Raw genomic sequence first — 24,759 nt, forward strand, 5'->3', positions numbered from 1 at the left:
GGGATCCCCCACTCAAACCTTTTGCTCCCCTCCACCGCTTACCTGGTCTTGGGTGAGGGGGGGTCCATATCCAGCATTACATGTTCTGTTTATCTCTGTCATAAAAAATACAGTTGTACTCATACCAAGGTGTGTGAACAGAAAGTGGAGTATTTTAGGAAAGGTGACCTTAGACTTTGAACTTGCCTTCGATTACAGCAACTGGGTTACGCGAGAGTTCCACCTTAAGTGAAAACTAAGCCGTAAGACACAGGGTTGCACCCAGGGCTTTTTTTCTGGGAAAAGAGGTGGTGGAACTCGGTGGGTTGCCCTTGGAGAAAATGATCACATGGCTGGTGGCCCCGCCCCCTGATCTCCAGACAGAGGGGAGTTGAGAGAGGCCCTGGAGAGAGGCCCTCTGTCTGGAGATCAGGGGGCGGGGCCACCAGCCATGTGACCATTTTCAAGAGGTTCCGGAACTCCGTTCCACCGCGTTCCTGTTGAAAAAAAGCCCTGGTTGCACACTTATTTTTAACCTTGCTCCCATACCTTTCACATACCAGTCCACCAATGGGAATGGGGGAATCTCCTGCTTCCAGCTTCCACCCCCTGCCCCCACTCATCTAGTTGGGAGGGGAGTGCAAGGAATGGACCCAGGAGCTCCGGAGTACACTCCTGCACACTCCACAACTCTTCTTTGTTGCACCAGAAATGACGTCATTCCCAGCACAATGAGGAATAGCTCTAGAGTGTGCAAGTTCCCCCCACGACACACCCCCGTCCCCTGGTTTGGGCTCCAGTGGTCCTGGCAACCCTGCTTTCACAACATCTGGTCACCCAGAAACTTAGCAGGGGAAGCTTTTACTGGTCATGCTTCAGTTGCAACATTTCTGGGTGTCAGGTGTTTGTTAAAGGCCTTCGGGCAGCACCAACACCAAAGGCAGTCATTCTAAGCCAGTGATGTTACTGTGGGTTTGAGCAGGGCCTCTCACAGCTTGCAGAAGGAACAATGATTCATCAGCAAGGTTCTCTGAATCTAGGGTTTTTTAGGCTTTTTTTGTCAGCAAGCACAAGGACTTGAAAATCATCATCAACATACTTGATGCTTATAAAGATGACACAGGGGAAGACAGAGGCAGGACTCCTAGGAAAAGCTGGGTTTAAAACCTTGCACCATCACAGTCCCTCTTCTCAGCCTCAGCTTCCCCATCCATAAAGTGGATCTATTAACCTACCTGGCAGGGATGTGTTAGCAGGATGAATGACACTATTGCCATAAATCACTTTGCACTCTTTAAAAAAAATATACAGACAAGATGAATTCATATTCTTTGAACACATAAAGAAATTGGTATTTCTAACCATGGGAATAAAGGATTCCACTACTCACTGAGAATCACCTTCCAGGAAGCTAAGAAATCTATTATGTGAGGAAGCTTTGGGGGAACAGCTGGCCTGAGAAGAACCAAGACTCCCTCTCCAGCCCAATCCAATGTGGTAATGAACAGAACTACTTTAAGCTAAGTGGTTATGGCCCTGGCCTCTCTTTACAGGAAGCCAAGTTCAGCCCAGCTGATCCAAAGCAACAAAAGGTATCTGCATTTCTTTCTTTAAAATTCTGTATTTATTTTCTCAAAAGTTGCTAAGGGATTAGAGTACAGGGAAAAAATCCCCGCACAAAAGTCCCATCCTGGCTTGAGTGGGTGGCAACTTCAAGCAGTTACCAGAGCCTCCAGACTGGCACAGAGCCCACCACCCCAACAGCGCCACCACCTTCCCTTTCCACAGGGAAACCTGCTTGAAGCTTGCAGGACTCGCCTGAGGCTTCTCCTCCCAAACAACAAAGAGTTCTTAAAACAAAGTATGACAGCCTGTGAGAAGCTTCTGAAAGAACCAGTTATTGTGCCAGGGCTGCAAGGCCAGCGCCAATGCAGTCTCCATGCAGACGTCGTGCTGACTCTGTGGCTGTCAGTGGGGAGACCAGCAATCTCAGTCCCAAACCCTTTCTGTGCATTGTGCTACAAAGAGACTTGTGATTGAACACGGGGAGATTAGGGACAAGAGCAGCAAGAGGGGTCCCACGAAGCTGCCTTCTGAACCTACCCAGCTCCATGTTGTCTACTCTGACTGGCAGCAGCTCCCTAAGGTCTCAGGCCCAGGGCTTTCACATGGTTTTTCGCTGAGCTATGGCCTTCCCTCCTCTCATCTCCCTTCCACACATCTGATTTCCCTCGGAGAACAAACAGGGCATGTCTCTGCCAACACTGATCTTCTACTTGTTATTCACATTTCTCTTATCCCTTCACCTTTAGGAACTACAAGCAAAGTAGCAGACGGCGCTCTGAGTTTTGGTCCACCACTACAAAAGAAATCTGGCCTCTTCACAAAGAAAAACTGCAATGGGGTGTGAAGCGGTGGTGGGACAACGGCTGACAGCATGTCCTATGGTGGGATGTCCCATCCTCATCTAAGTTCTAGAGAAGCTTAGGGATGAACTCCTGTCGGAATGAACTGTGTGTAAGTTTCCCTAGAAGAGAACTAAATGAAACCTCCATGTTCAGAAGCAGTACCAGATTCTGGGGGCAAGCCACAGGGTATGTGATGCTGGATATGACCTGCCTGCCATGCCTGTGGAATTCCCAGCAGAATGTAGCTGACCATGGCCGCAGCCGGAATGCAGGACATGTCAGACCCTTAGCCTGACAGGCCACGTTTTTCTTGGCTCCGGTGTCCAAGAGACAGGCAAAAGTGACAACAGTCAGTTGCTGATGAGGAAGAGTGTGACACACATGCACACAGCCTGCAGCATCTTCTGCTTGAGGAACTTCCATGTGGCAGAGCGCTGGAACCCAAGCACAAAGACAAAGCTTGGCTTCTGGAGAGGGGGAAAAACAGTGCTGAGCAGCTCTTCCTTCCAGTTCCAGCAGCGAAGCAACGGCAATCTATCAGGCTAGCGGTTGCCAACTCCCCAGGAATCCAGGCTACAGCTTGTCTGGCAAAGTCAGGTCCTCAAACATGAGGTACTGCTTTAGCGCAGGAGGAAGGTCAAAGTCCCTGATGGCTTGAAGCCTCCTGTGGCCAAGAGCCATCCGAATCGAGAGGCGGCTGAGGTGCTTGAGGGAACACGGCTGCTGGCGGCAGGATTCCAACCAGGAGATCAGGGCTGGCTGTGAGACAAGGCGCTTGGGAGGGGCTCCAGTTCTCTGCGGCAGGAAACAAAGAAACAGCGTTGGATTTGGAGGGAAGGAGAAGCCGACGGGCCAGCTTGTGCAGTCCAGTGGGGAAAACGGGGGATCTCTGGAATAAGGGCTCCTCATATTTAAATGAAGCTAAAACTGGAACTTTCTACTAATTTCTTAACGAATTGTTAGCTGATGAATCGTTTGACTTATTGGGTGTCTTCTGAGACCATGGAGGAAGTGCAAAATTAACTGGCAGTTTAATAAACAAAAGATGGTGCCCGGTTGTTTGAAGGAAAGGCCTTCAATGTTTTCATTAAGATTCCATGTTAATGTCAGACACCCATATCAATGTGCTGCAAAAATGAAGAAGTATGCACTTACAAGGACACCCAAAGCCACCAAGGTCCCCTAGAGAAAGCACACACACACCCTGACTTCATACCACATTTGGGGCCCTTGCACATTCAGAAGACGACATACAAGATGTTCGATTCTTGTACGCTGCTCCTATCCTCTAGTGGTCCCTTGCTGCGGTTCCTGAGCCACCCTCCGAAATCTGGACTCCCAGAATTCTTTTCTCCTGCCTCAGCCATCTTGTGCTCTTAATCCAAAGCCACACTGATAAAAGTTGGAGTTATCAGTTAGAGGATTACTCTATCAATAAAAGCTTGTGTAGAAACTAGCTATGAGGGACCCCCACATTGGGGAGTCTGATGTTACTTCTTTGGGATGATCTACAGGCTAATTCTCCAGCCCTACTCACACATTTTTGCCAATGAGGAAAAGGATGGGGAGCATTTTGTCGTTAAAAGGGTTTATTTCCCCAACAATTCCATGCTGTCCCATAAGTGGGTGGAGAACGTTTCCTGTAAGATGCTTCATCACTTTCCCACTGAACCTCTTTATGTCAAGGGCTCTGAACAGATACCGCCTCTTGTTTACTAAGTCAACTACTTGTAGGGAAGGAGTTGTGAAGGACAAGAATAAAATTAAAGAACAGAGTTTCCAGGTGGATATAGACAGAAGATTAACAAAATAGGATATCAAGATGCCCTTTGGGTAGGAACAGGCATTTAAACTGAGCCACTAAGCCATGTGAAGTTATAATAACGATAGTGGAGGAAGTGATGCTCAGACCATGTGCAATGGTTCTCAACCAAGGGCCAATTGATACTTACACATTCCTGGAGCAACAGGAAATGGCACCCACAGGGAAACAGCTGTGGCTTTCCAGCTAAACTTGATCTGACCCCCTACTACACAAAACATTTCGGTTTAGAAATCAGCCCGTGTAGAGCAGAGACTAGCATTTGATTCTAATGTGCACAGCATATGGAAAATCTCTAGATGGAAAGGCAGGTCATGTATAGTCTAAGTTAACAGTTGGACATGTTGGGTTAGGAGAAGCTGGATAGGGCTGGAGGCTGAGAGGAAAGGAAGGTTGGAGGAAAGCAAAATCAAGCAAGTGCTAAAGACCAGATCTGCTATTGAGAGGACAATGTGGTGTCACCCATGGTAGAAGCGGCTGCTCTTGGCTACGTGGAGGAATGACTTTGCTCTGCTCAGTTATCTGCATCGTGTGGCAAGAAGCCTGAAATGGAAGTGCCTCCCTTCACAGCAGTGGCACCAGGCAGAGTGGCCAGGCCACAGGAGGACTTGGAGCCAGGAAAGGCCAGATTTGCTACACCCGCCTTCAGCAAGGGACTACCTTGTTCCTGTAGGAGATGTAGGCGCCTGCTTGCACCAGCAACCGGATGCACTCCGTCTGTCCGCTGCACGCAGCCAAGTACATGGGGGTCACTCCCCAGTTGTCCTGCAGGTTCACATCTGCCCCATGCTGCAAGGGAAAAGAGTTCATTGGGGTCTCCAAATCGTAGGCCCCAAACCCCCAATCTATTTGCAGCTGCACTATGAGAACCACACCCAGACACTAGTGCCGGATGTCTTTCTCAGGAAGATGAGACGTCACCCTTGTTGGTAATAGAATGAGGTGGCCAGAAGCAGTTGGGGGGGGGGTGTTACCTGGATCAGCAGGAGGGTGCAGTCTGGGAAGAGGCCAATGGCAGCGTGGAGGGGGGTCCCTCCATGTTTACAGCACGTGTTGACGTTGGCCCCATGTTCCAGCAGCAGCTCCACTGAACGTCTCTGCCCTTTGTAGGCAGCCCAGTAGAGTGGCGTCTTGCCGTAGTAATCTTTCCTGTCCACCAGCTCTCTGCCTGAAACCAAAGAGCAACGAGCACAAAAATAATGGCTTGGAGTAGTTAAGCCTCTAGGACAAGCTGGGGACATTTTGCTATGCCAGACTAAGGTTGCCAACTGGCCAGTTTTCCCACTCGTGTGACTGGTTTTCTTCCACTTATGGCTGGTTGCCAGGTGCGGTTTTTTCATATCTTGAAGGGAATAGGATGGATGCTGGTTTTTAACTGTAATACTGTAATGAACTCTACGTAGGTCTCCCCTCAAAGTGAACTCAAGGGACTCCAGTTGGCACAGGATGCTGCAGCTTGATTATTATCAGGAGCTAGGCGAAGCACACGTATTACTCCCACTCTGCAGTCACTCCACTGGTTACCCATCAGTTCAAGGTTTTGGCTATCACTTACAAAGCCTCTCATAGTCTTGGCACCTCAAATTTATAGGAAAGCCTCTCTCTCTATGCTTTGCCAAAGGAGCTTTGTTCATTTGGATAGGGCCTTCTGCAGGTACCACCTTGCAAATGAGCAAAATCAATAGGTACCCACATGCACATTCTTTGTTGTAGGCTCTGACCTTAAGGAACAGCCTGCATGAAGAGGTCAGGAAAGCTCCCATCCTCCTAGCTTTTTGCAAACTGTGCAAAATCAAAATTATTCAGGAGGGCTTTCTTACACAGGTAATAGGCCTGTTATAAGGAAATGGTTTAAAGAGATGCTTTGATAAAGGGACAGGAACTGTAGACTATACTACTTGGAACTGTCTGTTGCTGTCGTTTATGTCATGTCAAATTGCTTGCGCTTTGTTTCAACATTGTATCAGATTCCTGCAATCTATACCCTACTGAATTGTTTATTGAATGTACCGGTTATTGATCACATTGACATACACCTTGAATCTCAGTGAAACAATGTAAATAAATTGATAAATAGTTTAGTACTTTTAAAGGCAAAGCTATTTACTTGTGCTGCATCTTTAAGATCGTTGCAGAACTGGGCTTACAGCCAATTTTAACTTTCATTTTCAGCCCAGGATTTTCTGTGCCTGAAAAACAGCTTTGCTGCCTTTTCTGTTTCCCTCCTGAGGTATCTTCCACCGGTGGAAGAAAAAGAAGTGTGCATCTTAGATAAATTAGTATTTTCTTTTGGCTCCAACTTTTGACCCCTCAGGCCCATCCCTGGGCACACAGACTCCTCCCCTTTGAACACTCTGGTCTTTTCCCTAGATGAGTGCGGGAGGCAGGGCTGCAAACCAGAAACCATCTATGTCTCACTTAGTACACACCTGAGGTTTCCAGGAGTTGCCTCAGCTTCTCTGTATTGCCACGGCTGGCCTCATAGTGTAGCTCTGTCCACCTGTAGTTATAGCTAGGCGCTGCTTGGTAACGCTTGACAGGAGGGCGCGAGTCCAGCTGAACCCTGTTACCATAGGGAGGTCTGGAGAGGGAACTTATGTAGAAACCCATCTTGCCAACTGGACAGCTTCCCTCCGTCCACATGGATTGGCATCTGGGCAAGGCAAAGCTTTGGGCTGATGGTGTTAACTGACAGTGAAATAAAGATGGATGTCAAAACGTTGTAGCAATGGCGGAGCGTCATAGTGTTTAGCAAAGTAACTTTCAAGGCACTTTTTGTGTATAAATCAGATGTTCTTAGGACAGTCTGATAAGGAAGGCCAGTATGATTATCTTCACGTTGCACATGGAGGACTGAGGGAGAGTGGCTTTCCCTGAGCCTCCTTGTAAGTTTGTGGTTGAAACAAAATATGAATCAACAACTTCCTGGATTGCAGCTCAGTGGCTTAGCCACTGTGGACTCATTCCTCTGCTGCAGCTGAATTTGCACGAAAGGCTCAGCCCAGATAAAATGCCAACTAATAAATAAGAAGCTGGTGCCCCTAAAACACGTGCAGAGTGCATTTCCATTACAACCAAATACAACTGACTCTCTTCTACTATCAGACGCAGGCAATGGCAAACCACCTCTGTTAGTCTCTTGCCATGGAAACCCCACTAGGGTTTGCCATAAGTCACAATAATTTAATTATTTCAAATGTGATCAGACTGATTTTAAGAGACAAGATTGAATGATTTGGGGCTGGGATGCAAAATTTTCACTTAACACCTGGAATAAACAAACTTCTGACACCTCTTCATTCAGAGGGCTGATTGCCTGTCAGATTGATTATTAGAGAGAAAATTCATCTCAGTACAGCTGTGGCTTAGTGGTTAATGTGTTGCTTTGGAACTGCCAAGGAGCCTGACATTGCAATCCTAAACAGAGTTATGCCAGGCTAATCCCATTGACTTCAGTGGGTTTAGACTGGAGTAACTCTGCTTAGGATTGCACTTTTTTATGTGCCTGTTTGAAATAGTGTTTCCCCCACAAGTCTCATGTAATAGTTTCCAAAGCTTTAAGTCTCATCACCTTTCTCTTTTAGAAATTAACTACTGTGAAGAAACACTGACAGCACCTGACAGATAAAATGCACCCGGCAGGATAAGACCAAGGGTCTCTCTCATCCAGCACCCTGTTTTCCACAGGGACCAATCAGTGGCCCACAAGTAGAGTCACAGAGGCCAAAGCCTCGACAGGTACTTCCCCCAGCAACTGGTACCTAAAGGTATTTTGCCACTAAACATGGAGATTATAATAATAATATTCAATTTATATACTGTCCTTCAGGACAATTTAATGCTACACTCAGAGCAGTTTATGAAGTATGTTATTGTTATCCTCACAACAATCACCAATCAATCATCAATGAGGTGGGTGGGGCTGAGAGAGCTCTGGAGAGCTGTGATTGACCCAAGGTCACCCAGCTGACTTCAAGTGGAAGAGTAGGGAATGAAACCTGGCTCTCCAGATTAGAGTCCTGCCACTAACAGCCATTGATAGACAGGTCATTCATGAAATTGCATAATCTAAAGCCACCCATACTAGTGTCCATCAATACATGCCATGCCAGTGAATACCAAAAGTTAACTATTGTGTGAAGAAGTAATTTGGCCAGAAACTAATACTCATCAACTTTATTGGGTTCTCCTGCATTCTAGCATCGGGGGAGAAAATGTCCCCCCTGTCCACTTTCTCCAAACCATGCATTATTTTATAAGCATCACAGCCCGCCTCCACTTTAATTTTTTTTCCCCTAAAGGGAAAAGCCCACAGCACTTGCGGTTTCTCCATGGATGCAGTGATGGGCAGAGGGCTTTAAAGGGGCATTAGACCAGCCTTGTGGAGGAAAGGCCCATCGTGACTAAACCTCTGAATCAAAGAGGCGACATCACTTTCCGCCTCCCTGCCCTGTTTGTCGTTCTTCCAGGGCTCAACCGGGCTCCCCTCACGTTCCCAAAGGCGATGCTCCAACCCCTCGAATGTTTTGGCTACCGCCCTTCTGCACTTTCCCCACTTCCTCGCTATCCTTGCCGAGACTGGGTCGACCAAAACCGCAGCCAGGATTCCAAGTGCGGAGGCGCCAAGGAAAGGAGAAATGTGGCGCAGGAAAAGGCGCGCTAGGCAACCGTTCCCCCCCGACCCCGGAGTGCAAAAGCTGGGCCGGCCTCGTCGAAACGCTCCCTTGCTTCGCAGCAGCGCCTTTGCGCCGAGTTTACCGCGCGAGGATGCAGGCCGCGGCGCGAACCCCGGGCGCGGAGGCGGATCGGACGCCGCGCGGACCTCGCCGCTATTGTCTCTCGGGACGCTGAAACGGGAGTGGCCGGCTTCTCGGGCCCCGGCCCGCAGGACCGCCGCAGCCCGCCACGCCGCGCGTCTCGCCCGGCCCCGCCACTCCAGCCGGCATCCAGAGGCGCTTACCTGCCTGAGCTACGCCGGGCGGCCGCGGCCACCAGCCTCCTCCTTGCTCGGGGCTCGGACGGCAGCCATCGCCAAGCGCCTCGCGGGGCGGGGAGGCTGGGAGTTGTAGTCCCTCGTCAGGGCAGGCGAGCAGCCAAAAGCGAGCCTGCTGCGGAAGCCGCCTCCTCGCCGCCCCGGCTCTCACTGGCCCCTGCGAGGAGCGCCTTCGCAGCCGCTTCGCCTCGGTTCCTCGAGCCGGCCGGGCGGGAGCAGCTGGAGAGACGGATGGAGCTTCCGGCAGCCAGGGCGCGACGGGCTGCTGCTGCTGCGGCTGGTCTTACGAGCCTGCGGACGTGGCGCCTTCATTTCCTTTGGGCAGCGGCCGCGAAAGATTACCCACTTTGCAAGCTAAAGAGCCCTCTCTCTGGTGCATTTTATTCTTCTCTCCAAGCCAGGCAGGTCAGGGTATCTCAGAGGGTGCCCGCTTTCCCTCTTTTGTCTTCATTACAGCCCTATGAGGTAGGCAACGCTAAGAGGCAGTGATCTGGCCCAAAAGGTCACTCAGGGAACTTCATGGGAAAATGGGGATTTAGCTTTGCAGCTGTTAAACATTAAAAAAATGAAGTTCTCAAATCCAATACTTGTCCAGTGTGAACCAGAGGGACACAACATATACAATGAATGCATTCTAATCTGCACTCTGCAAAGTGTGGGGAGATTCATTGGAGGCAGAATGGGACAATTCTGAGCAACAGGTAAAATCATCTGTAAACCAATTAAGTGTCCTGTTCTTTTGTTCAAAAGTGTGGTAAACACAACCACAGAGAAGTAGATAGAAGGCACATTTGTGCAGGAAGGACCAGTGAGGCTGGCCTGGGATAGCGCCAAAGGGTCATAGGATAGCATGACCAAAATGCTCCAGGCATGTGCAGAGGTTTTCCCCTCTGCGTGTATAGAATTTTCTTGTGTGAAGTGTTGTTTTGTAGATCAAAATGGGGAGGATCCTTGCTTGCAGACATAGACCTCCACTGCTATGCTGAAACCCTTGGATTGCTTTCATTTAAGAACCAAACTCTTGGTCTCTGCCCCTAAAAACCACTGGATAGCCTGTTTTCCTTCTGAGCCCTATTCATCCACATCCAGTAAGCTGCTGTGGGTGAAGGGCTTGCACTGCACATGTGCACCTCCCAACTTTCAAGATTTAATTAATTCATTTATTTACAGAGCTATGATATCTCCTCTCCCTCATCCCGGTCGTTGAATGTGTGTTGTAGTTCCAAATTGGACCAACTGTGAAGTCGATGCACATGAATGGTATCTCAAAGCTCAGCTGGGTTTTTAAAAAGATAAAACAACTCTACTCCTGTCTGACACACAAATCAAGTAAATCAAAAAAGCTTTCTCCGGCATGCAGGCTAAGTGGCCCTCCTGCTTCTGAAGCTAGTGGGGTTTAATGTGTCATTAGGAAGTAACCGGAAGCCAGTGCCCAGATCTGTGTTGTATATTAAAGTTTATTGAATTACCGTGTAAGATTTTTTGCTTTGTAATAAAATCATCTGGGATCTAAACTGATTATTTACAGACAAAAAACTTCTCATTTCATGATAAAATTCCTACTTTGCTCGGGACGGTATCTACAATAACATTATTATATACTATGGGACAACACACACAAAAAGCAACCCCAGGCTGGTTTCTCCATCAAGCTTTCCAGATCAATAATTAATTCTCCAATCAGTTGAGAAAGCACATTTTGGGGAGCTAGACAAGAATGCAGAGAAGAAAACTGAGTTATTGACCAGTGATGTGAAAAACCTGAAAAGAAACTGGGGCATACCAAATTCCCCCAAAGTTCAGAAAGGGGCAGCCATTCTCCAGTTCTGGCTATCAGCAGCTGCACTTCCTTTTGTTGCTGGTAAAGGCTGGTTTTCTCAAGGCAATCCTGGTTGGGTATGTACCACTTTCTATAGCCAGCTGCAGTTGCTCATGTGGGACTTTTAAAACCATCTCTGAAATGTCCATTTGTCACTGGAGGAGGGTGACAGTGGAGTTGGCAGCAGAGGTAATCTCAGGGTTTAAGCTAATTTTACATTTACCCCTCCTCCTTTGGTTATGGCACCAAGAGGGAGCTGCCACTGCTTTTGGGGCCAGTTTCAGAGGTTGGTGGAGGGCATCTGAGAGAGGCCCCCCCCCCAAATATTCATCAAGCTGCTGCCCTTCTCTCTCGCCCCTGAACTGTGGCCAGAGGTAGCTTGCTAGAGGTTAGCAAGAGTCAGCCAGGAGAAAATGGTGTAACCTGAGGACAGGCTGCCATTTCCTCAAGCAGAATGAAATGTGTAACCAGTGTTTAAGTAAGTGCAAGATATATGGCCTTCCTGGTGGAAATCTGAGCAGGCTAAACCTTGACAGACAATCATTCAGCTCTACAGCTCAAGTCAGAAACTCTCCTTAGAGGCAGGACACACGAGGGCTTCTGTTGAATCGATTGTGATATTGGAGTTTTGTGATTAGAACTCCTGACATAGTTTGGCCCCCCAAAATTAGAATCCATAGAGCTCAGTAGGTCTCGGGGCTATGGCACAAGCTCTTCCACCATATGCCCTCTTCCGATTGAAAGAAGACTCTCCACACCCTCCTGGTAGGAAAAAGACAGTGTGAGACAGATACCCGCCTTTTTCCCTACCAGCATTTAAATGCAACCGAGGAAAGAGGAAATTTCAGTCGCAGAAATGGGGGCCGGAGAATTAGCCTCCCCTCCCCAGTAGTCTAGCCCTGAGTTGTATTGTGCTTGCCATGGTTGCTTTTTAGAGCCAAACAAAACATTGAGCACTTCCCATTACGAAACTCCAACATCACATGTTTGGCCCTAAGGGTCTCATCACACGAGACAAAATACACTCAAATTTCACGGGTGATTTGAGTGTATTTTGTAATTTGAGTGTATTTGAGTGTATTTTGTCTGGTGTGGTTTGGCCCTCAGTCTCACAACCTGTGTTCATTTACCGGGCTGAGTCCTGGAATGGGTAATACAGACTAGAGCCCAATGAGCATGTAACAAAGCGCCTTTCTCTCAGCACTCAGCCGGCTCTCTCGGGATGAACTTTCCAGGTCAAAGAGTATGGCTTCCAAGGAGGCTGCTTGAGCCTTGGCACTTGACATCTGAGGTATCAACTGGTCTTGAGAGAACAAGAGGAAGAAAGGAGGCTCTGAAGGCCGGAGTGAGAACTTCAGGAGGCTTCTGCAGAGGGGAGCAGAAGAGACAGGGCAGGGTAAGGCGATTTTATCCTGCTGCAGATGTGTCTGTGCTAAGGTGAGACGAGACTTTTGGCTGGGGCAGTCTTCATAATACTTAGTATTTATATCGCCCTTCCCAGAAGTGCTCAAAGCATGGCGCACACACATACACACACACACAATAGCAGTAGACCACCATGCAAGGTAAGCCAGTATTCTCCTCCTCCTCCTCCTATTATAAATAGGAGGCTGAGAGAGTGGCTGGCCTAAGGCACTCAGTGAGGCCATGCCTGGGTTGAGATCTGAACCAGGAACATTCGGTGGATAGCTTGTGCCTAGCCACTGCGCTACTCCATCTCTCGCTATTCATCATCTTCTGAATCTCTTATCTGACCAACCAATTTTGATGTAAGACCAGCCAGGCTTTGAAGTCACATGGAACTCTTCATAAGGCCTGCTGAAGAGTTCTGTTGAACTCAAAAGCTTGCATACTCCTAACTCAACACAGGCTGGCCCATTTTTTGAAAATAAAAGTCTTGTCCCCTCATCTAATGTGTAGCTTGGCGATGCAGTCAGAGAGAAGCTGCTGACTTGCAGCTGTTAAAGGCACAGGAGTCCTACCAGATGGCTTCAAGGAAGGACTGTGGCCTGCACTGTCAAACGGCAGACTGGAGTGACTCCACTATTGGATCTACTTGTGTCCCAACCTGCCACCTGGGCACTAGTCTTGCTTTCTGACTGTGGTCACAGGAAGAACAGCACAAAACCCTACGGGGACAAGAAGAGGCAAAGAGAAATCAGGAGCCCAGGCACAGCTAATCCTGGTTTCCTCTGATATAAAGAAATGGGGAACAATCCAGCTGTGCTTCAACTGACCCAGGTGGGCTACAAAACAGGGTTGCCAACGCAGCAGGAAAAAACTGCCAGGCTTGTTCCTGTGCCTTTAACAGTAACTTAATCGATGGCCGCTGAAGCTTTTCAGAACACCTGCTAATGCTGAAAGATTTCACAGCTGTTAAAGGCACATGAACAGAGGAGGGTAAAAAGTTGGCAACCTAGCAGCAGGCAGAGAAACCGCCAACACTGCCAATGGGGGTGGGGAAGAGGATGTGCATCTCGGATCGCGGAGGAAGTCAGAGGAACAGCCAGCTGGCTTTTGCAAAAACCCTCGGCTGACTCTGGCAGAGCTAGAAAAGCCCCCATGGGGGACACAGCAGAGTGACGGGACGGGAAGAAGCGGCTGCATGAAGAGGGAGGGGGGCAGGGGGGAGCCCAAGAGGAGTGCTCTCTCAAGGGGGAGCAAAGGAAAGCTAAAACTTTTTAAGCTCTTAAATATTTTTCCCCATTTCTACAGTGCAATCTACAGATTCAGAACAGCAGCAATGTGGATGCGAGAGAGGTGGAGGGAAGCGAGGTTTCACTTTGTGCTTTCTAGGGAGCGGGGGGGTGGGGCTGTGTCTGAAGCAGCAGTGGTCAGAAAGATGTGCTTGCAGGCTGCAAGGACCACCTGGACTGGGCATGGCAGAGGCAGGGACAAACAGATCTGGGCAGGCGGCTGCCTGTTCCTGCTAGCTGGGTTTTCGCCTGCTCCCAAGGAACATCAGCACTTTTAAGTCACATGACAGCTTTTTGTCCCTTGGCCAGTTCCTTTGTGCTTGTCCTAGGCCTGTTGTGAAGCACTGGTGCTCTCTGAGAAAGGGAGGCGCCACAAGAAACCCCCCCAAAGGGTGGGGGAAGAGGCAGAGGTACCCCCCCCTTACTGTTTCTCAGTGGGATCCCAACACATTTGGAGGAAAGTTCATGCTGATTCGGATCCCTGCCTGAAGGGTTCTCTTCAGTGGCTTCAGATGGTGGGGAGAAAGGCAGAGATCCAACGTCTCCGTCTCCCAGGACTGCACAAGTCTCCAGCCCCCTTAGCACATCAGTAACTTCTGGCCTCCTGGCCACTTGGCTCGGCTTATCTGGAGGAGCCCAGGCTGTTTAGGGAGGCTCCTCCCATAAAGATCATCATCATCTTCATTTTTAAAAGTCTGTTTTTAAAAAGTCCTCTGGCGCTCTCAGCACTTTGTGCTTCCTGATCTGCTGCTGCGGCTTCCTTCTCCTGCCTCGGTGTGGAGCGTTTGTTTCTGTCTGCAGCGGGTGCTGTCTGCCCCCCACCCTGGCTCCTGCTGGGCATCCTTGCATGCACATCACAAGTCCGTGACTTTGTTCTCCACTGCTGCGGCGATCTGCTGCAGGCGATACCCCAGCTGCATCTTCTGGGCCGTTGGGTCCTCCTCCAAGGCAGTGATGATCTGGGGGAAGACTAAAAGTTGTCAGCCCACAACCGTCTTTCAGTGTGAGGGTGGGGCTTCAGATCAGTGGTCAAGCACATACCCTGCGTGTTATTGGGCCCAGGTGTAATCCCCAGGGAGCAAGCCGAACAAGACACAACGTTTTGTCTGCCTGGCCACCACGGCTGCATCCTCTTCAGCTCCTCCCTCTCCCACTCCTGTCCCTGGGTGCACAGTCCAAACCTTGCAGCAGAGGGCCTTGCTGGACTGGGCTCAGCTGGAAAGAGGAGGGGCAGCGCGGGGGCTGCTTCCCCTCACAGCACAACGGGAAGCATTGCCACTGTTGTAATCTCTGCTGCCATTGCTGTCCACCCTTCACCCTACTGCTCGCTCCTGGCCAAGCAATGATGTGGCCTTGGGGGCCGAAAGAGCCTCTCCTCTCTTGCCCCCCCGCCCCATTGGACAAAGCAGACCTCTACATAGAGGTCTACACAGAAGTCCCACCACTTTGCTCATGTGGGTTTCACTTTGCATGCATCCCTGTGGCGCTGGATCAGTGGTGATAAAAAAATAAACAAAATTATCACATACAAATTGGTCTTAGGACACGCCCCCCTCAGCTTTGAAACTATTTTAAAATGTGGAACAGTGGAAATGAAAAGGCCATTTGGAGGTTTGCTTACTTGTTTCGTATGTGTGTGTGTGTGAGAGAGAAAGAGACAGTGGATGGAGTTATATATCTTATGAAGTAAGCAGGCAACAGTGGCCAGTGTAGAATTTGGCTCACTGTCAACAACTTGCACCCACACTTCATGCCATGACTTCTAGGGGCAACAAAGTAGTAGACAGTCCTTTGGGCTCTCAAAGTGTATGGGTTTCTGTGTACCCCTCTGAAAGATAAGCTGGGAGGAGAGCAGCCAGGAGCCACACCCACCTGGTCATAGTACTTGTTGATGTACTTGTAGAGTTCGTGCAGAGCCACCAGGGAGTTGAGTTCACCTGTGTAATTCTGTAACCAAGAGAGAATGGGTTCATCAGCAAGGGAGCCACAGCTAAGGAGTAATCACAGGACCAGTTCACAGTGCTGAATTCCACATGGATCTATGGAATGCACCGGTTTCGTGGGTTACCTGACTGGATCCTTATTTTCCTTGTGATAGCCTCTACCCTAGCTACAGGAGAGCTGCAGGCCGAGTTCACCAGAAAGCAGAAAGAAAGACATGTTGTACCTCTATAATGAAGACAGATAGTGCAGAGGAAAACCCAGCTTCAATGCTACTTTTAGATAGCATCATGGGCATTACCCCACCTCATCTAGCAAGCTCTGCAAAAGAAAGGTATGGGGGAATCAAAAGGGGCTATAGTGTGGCTGGGGGGCTACTTACCCGTGATAGCTCAGCCAGGGCAGAGTTCATCTCTTGGTCACTGGCAGAGATCGTTTGACGGATATCAGCGTAGTATCTGCAGGATGGAAGTAGACAGGTGTTGTTTCTCCCTCCACTTCCCTGCCATCCTTCCACTCTCAGCTCTCCCACCCTCCTCCTCACCTTTCTACCATTTGCTTGTAGCGTGGAATGTCACGGGCGTAGAGCAGCTTGTTAATTGGAGAATCCTGGAAGGGAGCAGGGAATTAGCTACAATGTCTAGTAAAGTTTAAAAGTTACAGGGATAAAAGGGGAGCTTTATTAATTAGGGCAAGGTGGAGGGAGAGAAGGCCGACTGATCAGAAGCACAGAGAGATGCACAAGGCAGTCACGTCCCAGCCTTTCATTCAAGGAATTCCTTTCCATCTTTCCTCTAGGTCCAGCATCCTCTCCAAAATGCATTTCAGGGTTTGTCCTTCATGACACGAGGGCTAGCAACTTCATACATTTTGTGCTAGCTTCTGGAAAATGTTTAGAAAACTGGAAAACACATACAGCCTAAATGACTCTCTTCCATCCCTTTGAGGTTTATTATTCCACCCCAAGGCTAGGTTAATGCATGTATACTGCGGGGAAAAGTTCTATGAAGCGCATGTAAAAGCTGAAAGTCCCTAGCGCTGCAAAGTAAAAACTTGGCTTGAGAAACCCTGCTGGTGCCAAACAGCAAGAGGCCCTGCATCCTGGTGAAAAGGAATATCCAAGAATAACCACCCTTACAGTGCAATCCTAAGCAGAATCCATGGGCTTAGAAGGGTGTAACCCTGGTTGCATTCAGACGTCACAACAAACCTCTGTTCTCATGCTGCTGCAGTTGCTTCTCCCCACTCCCACCCTGTGTGACTGATGGCTTCCTGGCTCCCAAGTCTCGAAGCTATCCTGATACTCTGGATTTTGTGGTGTCTGCTTTTAATTTTTATCATAGATACACATGATATTTTTAACATGTATGGTTATTTTAGCATTTAACGGTATTCACCTTTTATTGTGTACATCTTTTGAGGCTTCCTGGTTTGGGAAGCCTTGAATCCAGCTACCGTTTGCTGAGGCACCTGAATACAGGCACCTGGGCAAATGGGAACTGGTTTCCAACCCCACAAACTGGGTTTCTGACCTGGACTTAAACACCACCATTTAGAATCGTCAGGTGACACAGACTTGAGTCAAGGCTTCTCAAATCCGGAAGCACTCCACTGGGCCCCCCGTATCCGGAAAACCAACAAACATGAGAATAAGCTGCGTTTGTGCCCAATCACAGATGGGGGTTTGTTGTGATGTCTGAATGTGGTCTATAGTTGGATGAGAGCTCTGCATTTGTACCATCAGCTAAATAAAAAAGACATTCTAACAAACATGTGCTAAATGGCACTGGAATGTCACGCACAGAAATGGTGTCTTTGAGTGTCATTTGCATGAGAGGTGCTATCCAAAAGGTATTCAGGATAGTACTCGGGCTTTTCAGGCTAGAAAAAAGATGGTTAAGGGGAGAAATGATAGACGTTTATAAACGGTTGGGAAATACTACTTTACTGTGGAATTCACTGTCCGTAGAGGTAGTGATGGCCATGAGAGCAGATGGCTTTAAAGAAGGTTACACTGATTCAAGGAAGAGAGGTCCATCAATGGCTACTACCTCCATCTACAGAGACAACAGACACCTAAATACTGGTGCTAAAAGGCAGCAGCAGGGCAGGTGTTTACGCCCTGTTTATCCTTCCAGGGCAACTGTTCTGGCCATTGTGTGAAAGAGTGTGATGGTCTGATCCAGCAGGTTCTACTTACATTCTTAGGAGCCCAACCACACTCCATGCAATGAACAATCTCATTAGTACTATCGATGTTAACTAAGGAAAGAACAGCATTTTCTAGGGGAAATGCAATACACTTAAAGCAAAATGGCTGCTCTGAGAGAGATTTCATGTACCAAATCAACAACTGCTGCACATCAACAGCGTCAGAAAATTATGGTCTGGAAACGACACACTCAGGATTCTCTCCAAGATAGAAAATGAAGTTGTGGTATCCAGGGCTTTTTTTCAGGGGGGACGCGGTGGAACAGAGTTCCAGCACCTCTTGAAAATACTTGGCAATAGTGCTTGAAAATAATATTATTTCAAAGAAATCCGTGTGTTTCTTCCTCTTTTCCCTCTTGAGAGTTCCGCCACCTCTTTTCCCAGAAAAAGGACCCTGGTTATCTGTTTGTTTCCTAGCTCACCCGACCCAGCTTGTGATCGGCAAGGGTGCAGGAGTCCATGAAGGTCTGAGCGATGACCAAGAGCACAGCATCCACATTATCTGAAGTCTGCACGTCAAAAACAAACTGGGGGTTCTTGATAATGTTGATCCAGAACCTCAGGGGCAGGCTACGGAGAAAGGAGAGGAAATGTTCAACTGACAGCATGTGCACAAAGCTCTGCAAATCAAGTGCACGGAGGCCAATCCATGCAGGCAGCGTATACAAGTTAGGTCTGGAGTCCTCACCCTGCATTGCTATCAGAAGTGAACTGCACATGTGGTGTCCAATTTGGGTCAGGACCACAGCACGCATGGAGGAAGGGGCTTCTGCCTTTCCTGCACCATTTTCCTGACTTGAAACGGTCTGGAAGGGGTGCTATTTGGCCCGTTGCACGGTCAAACAGCAACTCTCCCCCACTTTGTTCCAGGTGGGGAAAGCAACACGGGGGAAGGCTGACGCCCCCTGACAGTGCTCGTCTGAATCAGGCATAGCATGCACAAGAACCGAAGAGAATGTGCAATTCATGTCTGGTACAGCCTGTGCGTTCTGCAGCATGTGAACCGGCCTCTGGTATCAGGAACCGAGCCCATCTGGTTAATTCGGATTATGTGGTTTGGATTTGGGAAATGTGAACTTGGAGCTAGGGATGTCCACACACACACACCCACCAAAAATTGGTAAATCTGATCTTTTTTTTTACCAAAACTGAGAAAAATTCAGAATTCCATGAATTCCAAATTGATTCTTTGTCCTCAAGTCAGAGTTGACTTATAGTGACCCCAGTGGTATTTCCAAAAAATACCGCCCCGGGGGGGGGGTATTTTTAAATAGGGGGGGGGCTATTTTTCAACCAAACATCACCAAATTTGAAGAGAGCCTATTCCTGACCGTCTTCTAAAGATGCTCCAGGTTTCATGAATATTGAACCCCGGGGGCCAATGTTATGGGCTCCCACTTATTCTTCATTATTCCCTATGGGGAAAATATCTTGGGGCTCTCTGGAGGGATTTGAGGGTGGCATTTTTCATGCAAATTCCACCAAATTGTGGTCTAATCTTCCTGAAATTTGGGGGGGGGGTTCCTTAGAAGACAATCAGAAGTATGTCCCCTGAAAATTTGGTATATTTTGCATGAAAAATGCCACCCCCCCCAGCCCCTGGATATTTTTCTCCATAGGGAATAATGAAGAGTTGGGGGGCACCTTCAGGGCCCATAAAATTGGCCCCCAGGGTCCAATCTCCATGAAACTTGAGGAATATTTAGAGAATCATCAGGAGTAGGGTCTCTCCAAATTTGGTGAAGTTTGGTTAAAAAATAACCCCTCCAGCCCACTGGATAGCTCCCAGAGTAATTTCTCATTAAAAACAATCGCCAAATATTACCCATTTTTTCCTGAAATTTGGGTAAAAATTCGGGATACCTGGTTTTTGATTTGGAATACTTGGATTTTACCAAATCAGCCAAAATTGGGTATTTTAATCCAAATCCCAAACTGAACTAAACACTCCTAACTGGAGCTCTGCTCAGCTACCAATGTGCCAAAATGTTTTGGGCAAGCTTCTTTCTCTGACCCCTTACTTATTTAGCCTGCAAAACGGGAACAATAACGGTCTGCCTCACAAGGCTGGTGGTAACAACGAGGATTAAAACATAGAAAGGTCTACAGGAATGGAAATGGTCGCCTTTTGCTGTCACATACTCCACTGCAGCTGCGCCTGACATGGAATGCAGGCAGCTGGGGATCTTCTGCTCTCAGGATGAGCTGGACAGCAGCTTGCCTTACATACCTGTTTGTTTTCCAGATATGGATGGTCTCTGGGTCTACAATCCCATGTTGTACTGCTTGCTCATCCAGCAGGTCAAAGAAATACTTCACAGCCAGGGGAACAGGGCGATTAGTGCTGAGGATCACTTGGAACAAGTCGTCCACAAATTTCTGTAGTGTTCCCTGCAGAGAAACCCAGGCAAAGTCAGGGGAGGGGTGAGCATAAAAATCAAGCAAAAAAGAGCAATTCCAAAACTATCCTCCAGTGTGGAGCCAGCCACAATCTGGGGGGAAAACCAGACTAGAGAAAAAAGCCCTAAAATTCAGTGAATAAAGTTTCTGGCAGATCAATAGAAGAAAAGCTTGTGGGTACATAGCAGCTAAAACCATAATCAAGAGTCTTCTTTATTAGGGTCAATTTTCAAATCAATCAAAAGACACCTAAGAGACCTTTCCCTCCCAGATTTCTCTTCTTTCAATTTTAGCATGAAAGACATGCTCCACAATAGAAATAAGTCATTATAAAAATATTGCTGGAGTTTCAAGTCCCGCGAGAGTCCTTGAAAGAATTTCCTTTGCATGATTTTTTCTTCCTACGGGTGACTCCTATAACTTTCTCCTTCCCCTAAATTTGAACCCAGGCACAAAGTTGAGCCACCATAGCACATTGTTGATAGTGATAAAAAGGAATCGCAAGCAAGGCTGTTACTTTTGCAATCAGTATTTTGCTCTTGAATATATATGAAGCTGCCATACGTGAGCCAGACCCCCTCGGCCTATCAAGGTCAGCTGTCTACTCTGACCAGCAGCAGCTCTCCAGGCTTTCAGGCAACGGCATTTCACATCACCTGCAACATGATCTTTTAAGCTAGAGATGCCCGGGATTGAACCTGGGATCTTCCGCATGCAAAGCAAATGAGCCACAGCCCCTCCTCTTCCTTACCTTCATGGAGAGGAGGCGAGTCAGATAGATTTCGGGAATGGCCTTGGCTCTTTCCCTTTCCCGCAGGCTCCCTCGCCGATGTTTTGGCAGCTCCGGCTCCTCTGTCGGTTTCACCAGGTGCCAAAGCTTCATCCCACCTTCATCTGCATCCTCCAACATTGGGGTCTCTACAATATAGATAATTTAAAAAAAACATTTTGGAACTGGCTCTGGATTATCATTTTCAGGTCTTGCAGTGAACTGCAGACCTTCTCTTGTCAAACCTTTGCCATGTTTCTCCTGCAAAGTTTTCTCATTTGCAAAAAGCAGAAATGAAATTGAAACCTCTTCCTCCCTCCTTCCCGTCTGGGCTTGGTGCCGATATATTCCAGATTATATGATTTTCTCCAGCATCCAGTTCAGAGCCATCATTTTAAAAAAGAGCTGAAATGACTCACTCTCTCCAGGGATGTAATCCTGATTCTCTCTTGTCAGGTGCTTGGTCATACGAGGAACAAGAGCGACCGTTGCTCCGTCAGGCACCTAAAGCATAAACAAACATGCAGGTGGAGCAGCATGATAGACTCTCTTTCAATGTTGCATTGCCTCCTTGAACATTACCAGAAGCACTTGGAATATATACATTTGGGATCATGCGTACCAAACCACACCAAACACTGTAAACACAAAATCCTGCAGCTTTTGACACGGTAAGAACACGCCCAAGCTGCCCAAGCTCAGCCACTGAAATAATTTTAAAAATATTGGTGGCAGCGCTCAAAATGGAAAATAGTGTATACAAGTTTTAACGGCCCACGAACACAGGAGCTTCCATTCACTAGCCCTACTGATCAATCTACAGAAGAGGCCAGTATGGGCCAGATCCCAAAACTGTATGACCTTAAGAGTTTCACGTATGGAAATCCAAGCATGTAAATGGCCTTAAAAAGCAGTTGCTGGGGGGTGGTCTATGGTGTGTGTGTGTGTACTTGGAGAAGGGTGGTGTTCTCTCTCCCCATTTGTGTTTTGATCAAAAATACACCAGGACCTAGCTCCTTGAAATATCAATGAGGAAAAAGACTGTATCATACCTGTCTTTTTTTTTCCTGTTGAGAATTTAAAGCACTTGAAGGAGGCCATTTTACACCAGGTAAAACAGTACCAGGAGAAGGGAGAATTAACTTCCCCTTCCCTGTGACTGTGGATATAATCCACATTTGGGTTTTCACAGTTGCTTTTTAGGGCCAAGTAACAGTATAGAGTTCCAGTTGAGGCACTTCAGGGCTGCAAGCAGTTTGGTCCTCTGGTGCCGAGCAGAAAGGCGCTGAGCTTGAGACAACTCATGCAACAAACCAACCCCCTAAGCAATTAACAACAACAAACCTCCAGCCCTTCCTCACCTTGTAGTGCTGCAGCGTGTTGAGACGCTTCCAAGTGCCCTGGACAACTGATGTCACATCCTCGTCAGAGAGGATGAGGTGCCCAGCCAGGCCTGATCTCCATTCTATCACATCAGAGACGGAAAACAAAATAAGATTGAAGAGCATTGTTGGGGATGCAAAATTCCAGCAGTTTCAGTCCCTCAGGAGGATGGGACACTCGTCCTGTGTGCCCCCTGGTGTGTTCCCAGCAGCTAGACATTGGGGCCCCTGCTGCTGCTGCTGTCTCCCCATTGTGGCTTCCTGTTGTCTGTCTTGAGTTGACCTGGAAGTGGATGGTTAGCAACTGTGCTGGCACAGAGGCAGCAACAGAGTTCCTGAATACAGACATAAGAGAGGGAATTGCACCCAGCAATGGAAGTGGGGGGCAGAGCCCAATTTCCATTTGGGGCATCTCAGGGTTCCACTATAACAGCCATGCGCCCTCTAGCGCTAAGGTTAATATGTAGCTCACCCAAGTCAAGAGAATCCGGGTCTGGTCGGTGGCAATAAGGTGTCCCTTTGTAGATCTGGTCGAGGATCTTTTCCTTCACCTGGGTGATTGTGTCACAGTCCAGCACTTTCACCAGTACCCCCTGAGCACCCTCTGCTCCTCCCACCGTGCTCCCACCTTGTGCCAAGGCAGTTAATGTCTGCAAAAACAAACAACCAAGGCAAGCTGTATTCCACCTGCCCAATAGCTCCAAGCTAAGCACTAAAGATAAGCCTTGACATTATTGGGACACCAAGGAACAGGCAACAGGTGTTTGGCAAAGGGCTTCAGCCCACAACACAAGATAGATTTAGATGGGATTCCCAATCCCGTGTTTTGCGAGGCAAATTGATAGATGTATGTGTGTGTGTGTGTGTGTGTGTGTGTGTGTATTGATTAACCTCCCCTCCACAACATATGGTTCTGCAATTGAATGTGAACTTGGCAGGAGGAAGGGTGGCCTAGAATGGATAGCACTTGCAGGGGAGAATCAGTGGGTGTGGGACAAGGTTAAGGATGTGCCTCTTTCCTTAAGTTCCAGTCTCTCAACATAAGTGGGCCTGGGAGCAGGAAGCTGTAGAGAAAAAAAATCTGGCTCTGATCTCAGCTTGAAGGACCACGGAGACTTTGGAGGGCTGAAACAATGGCTCTTGCACTACCACCCTTTTGAAGCAAGCCTGGCCAGCTAAACAGAGGGATGGGCTGGAATGTCTCCCAGGAGACTCAACAACTTCTTGGGCCACAGCCAGCAAGGGGCTAACTTGAAATGGAGCCATTTGGTCCAGGATGGAGAAGCTGCTGGGAGGTGAGATGGGGAGAGAAGAGCTTGGAGAAGTGACCTTGGTTCTTTGAGTGGCTGGAACAATACATTTCAATTTGAGGCCCATGAAGAGCAAAGCTTCTGCCGCTCTCACCAGTGTGCGATACTCCGGGTCCTCTCGAAGAAGGCGGTTGTCGTTCAGGGTGTACTTGGCTCTTCCAGTTACCCAGTCCACTGGCCCTTTGTCCACCTGGTGCTTGATGCCACGGAAGAGCATATAGAGCGGCTCCCCAACAGAGTCCTAGTGGAGAAACGGAGAAGGCCTCATCACACAGGAGAGGGCTTTGAAGCTTCACCCGCCACACTGGGCCATTCCAGCCACACACACACACAGAAGAACCGATTTGGGTGCAGGAGTCTAACCAAGTCCGTGTCAAAAAATGGTATTCCTTTTTAATGAGCCTCTCGTAGGTCAGTGCCCATTTAACTGGCGGCTGTCCTGAAAATCAACTTCTCATAAGTGTCTTTGTCAGCGGTGGTGGTGGGGAGTGCCCTCAAGTCAAAGCTGACTTATGTCGACCCCTGGTGGGGTTTTCATAGCAAGGGACTAACAGAGGTGCCTCTGCCTTTGTCAGTAAGAGATCACATTTTCACAGTTCTGAAGGGCAAAATGTGTGTGTTCCGTGTGGGTCACACTGTCCAATTCCAATTAATTACCAACAAAAATGAGAGATAATCCCTTGGTTCTTGATACAGAGCCACCCCAGGCTCCTACTCCCAAGCTCTTGGCACCCTCATGCCAGGACAACACACTCAGTTCTTGGGCAAACAAGACAAACCTGTTGGGACCAAAACATCCAACGCTCCCTGGATCTGGTTTCCAGGTAACTTCCAGAAGGAGGGCTGGTTCCCTTGTGGCCGCTGTGGATGCTTTAAAAAGCAGCAGCTGGAAGAGTAGCAGCAAGGACTGGGAGACAGCACCCTACATCACTGTTCCCCCCTCCAGTACCTGATCAGTCACTGATCCCACAAAAAACCTTATTATAGTAATAGGATCTTAATTTTCTCTTACTATAATTTGGAGGCCTA

General features: G+C 48.2%; 2 protein-coding genes across 2 annotated transcripts in view; both read right to left on the minus strand.

Moving 5' to 3' along the window:
- Nucleotides 1–439: 439 nt before the first annotated feature.
- LOC129327667 (ankyrin repeat and SOCS box protein 8-like) lies at nucleotides 440–12,738 on the minus strand. Its single transcript, XM_054976420.1, has 6 exons — nucleotides 12,734–12,738; nucleotides 12,226–12,386; nucleotides 9,170–9,484; nucleotides 5,184–5,377; nucleotides 4,870–4,998; nucleotides 440–3,182 (listed from the first exon to the last, which is right to left on the minus strand). Exons 1-6 carry the CDS (start codon nucleotides 12,736–12,738, stop codon nucleotides 2,961–2,963), a joined length of 1,026 nt encoding a protein of 341 aa, XP_054832395.1. The 3' UTR covers nucleotides 440–2,960.
- A 1,547-nt stretch (nucleotides 12,739–14,285) lies between these two features.
- The window catches only part of PLXNB1 (plexin B1), a 125,404-nt gene continuing 114,930 nt past the window's right edge, over nucleotides 14,286–24,759 (minus strand). Inside the window, exons 29-39 of the mRNA XM_054978319.1 lie at nucleotides 23,825–23,971; nucleotides 22,893–23,070; nucleotides 22,400–22,503; nucleotides 21,458–21,542; nucleotides 21,021–21,187; nucleotides 20,100–20,260; nucleotides 18,292–18,439; nucleotides 16,203–16,267; nucleotides 16,041–16,116; nucleotides 15,590–15,664; nucleotides 14,286–14,676 (exon numbers count right to left, since the gene is read on the minus strand). Coding sequence (XP_054834294.1) covers nucleotides 14,572–14,676; nucleotides 15,590–15,664; nucleotides 16,041–16,116; nucleotides 16,203–16,267; nucleotides 18,292–18,439; nucleotides 20,100–20,260; nucleotides 21,021–21,187; nucleotides 21,458–21,542; nucleotides 22,400–22,503; nucleotides 22,893–23,070; nucleotides 23,825–23,971 — 1,311 coding nt within the window. The 3' untranslated portion in view covers nucleotides 14,286–14,571. The remainder of the gene's footprint in view (nucleotides 14,677–15,589; nucleotides 15,665–16,040; nucleotides 16,117–16,202; nucleotides 16,268–18,291; nucleotides 18,440–20,099; nucleotides 20,261–21,020; nucleotides 21,188–21,457; nucleotides 21,543–22,399; nucleotides 22,504–22,892; nucleotides 23,071–23,824; nucleotides 23,972–24,759) is intronic.

This window comes from Eublepharis macularius, chromosome 4 (genome assembly GCF_028583425.1).
Source record: "Eublepharis macularius isolate TG4126 chromosome 4, MPM_Emac_v1.0, whole genome shotgun sequence".
NCBI classification, from domain to species: Eukaryota; Metazoa; Chordata; class Lepidosauria; order Squamata; family Eublepharidae; genus Eublepharis; species Eublepharis macularius.

Excerpts from the sequence above, each read along its gene's own strand:
- LOC129327667 (XM_054976420.1), bottom strand. Across the intron at positions 5,378-9,169 it reads GCCCGGCGTAGCTCAGGCAG|GCAGAGAGCTGGTGGACAGG; the intron begins GTAAGCGCCTCT and ends CTTTGGTTTCAG. Across the intron at positions 3,183-4,869 it reads ACATCTCCTACAGGAACAAG|AGAACTGGAGCCCCTCCCAA; the intron begins GTAGTCCCTTGC and ends TTCCTGCCGCAG.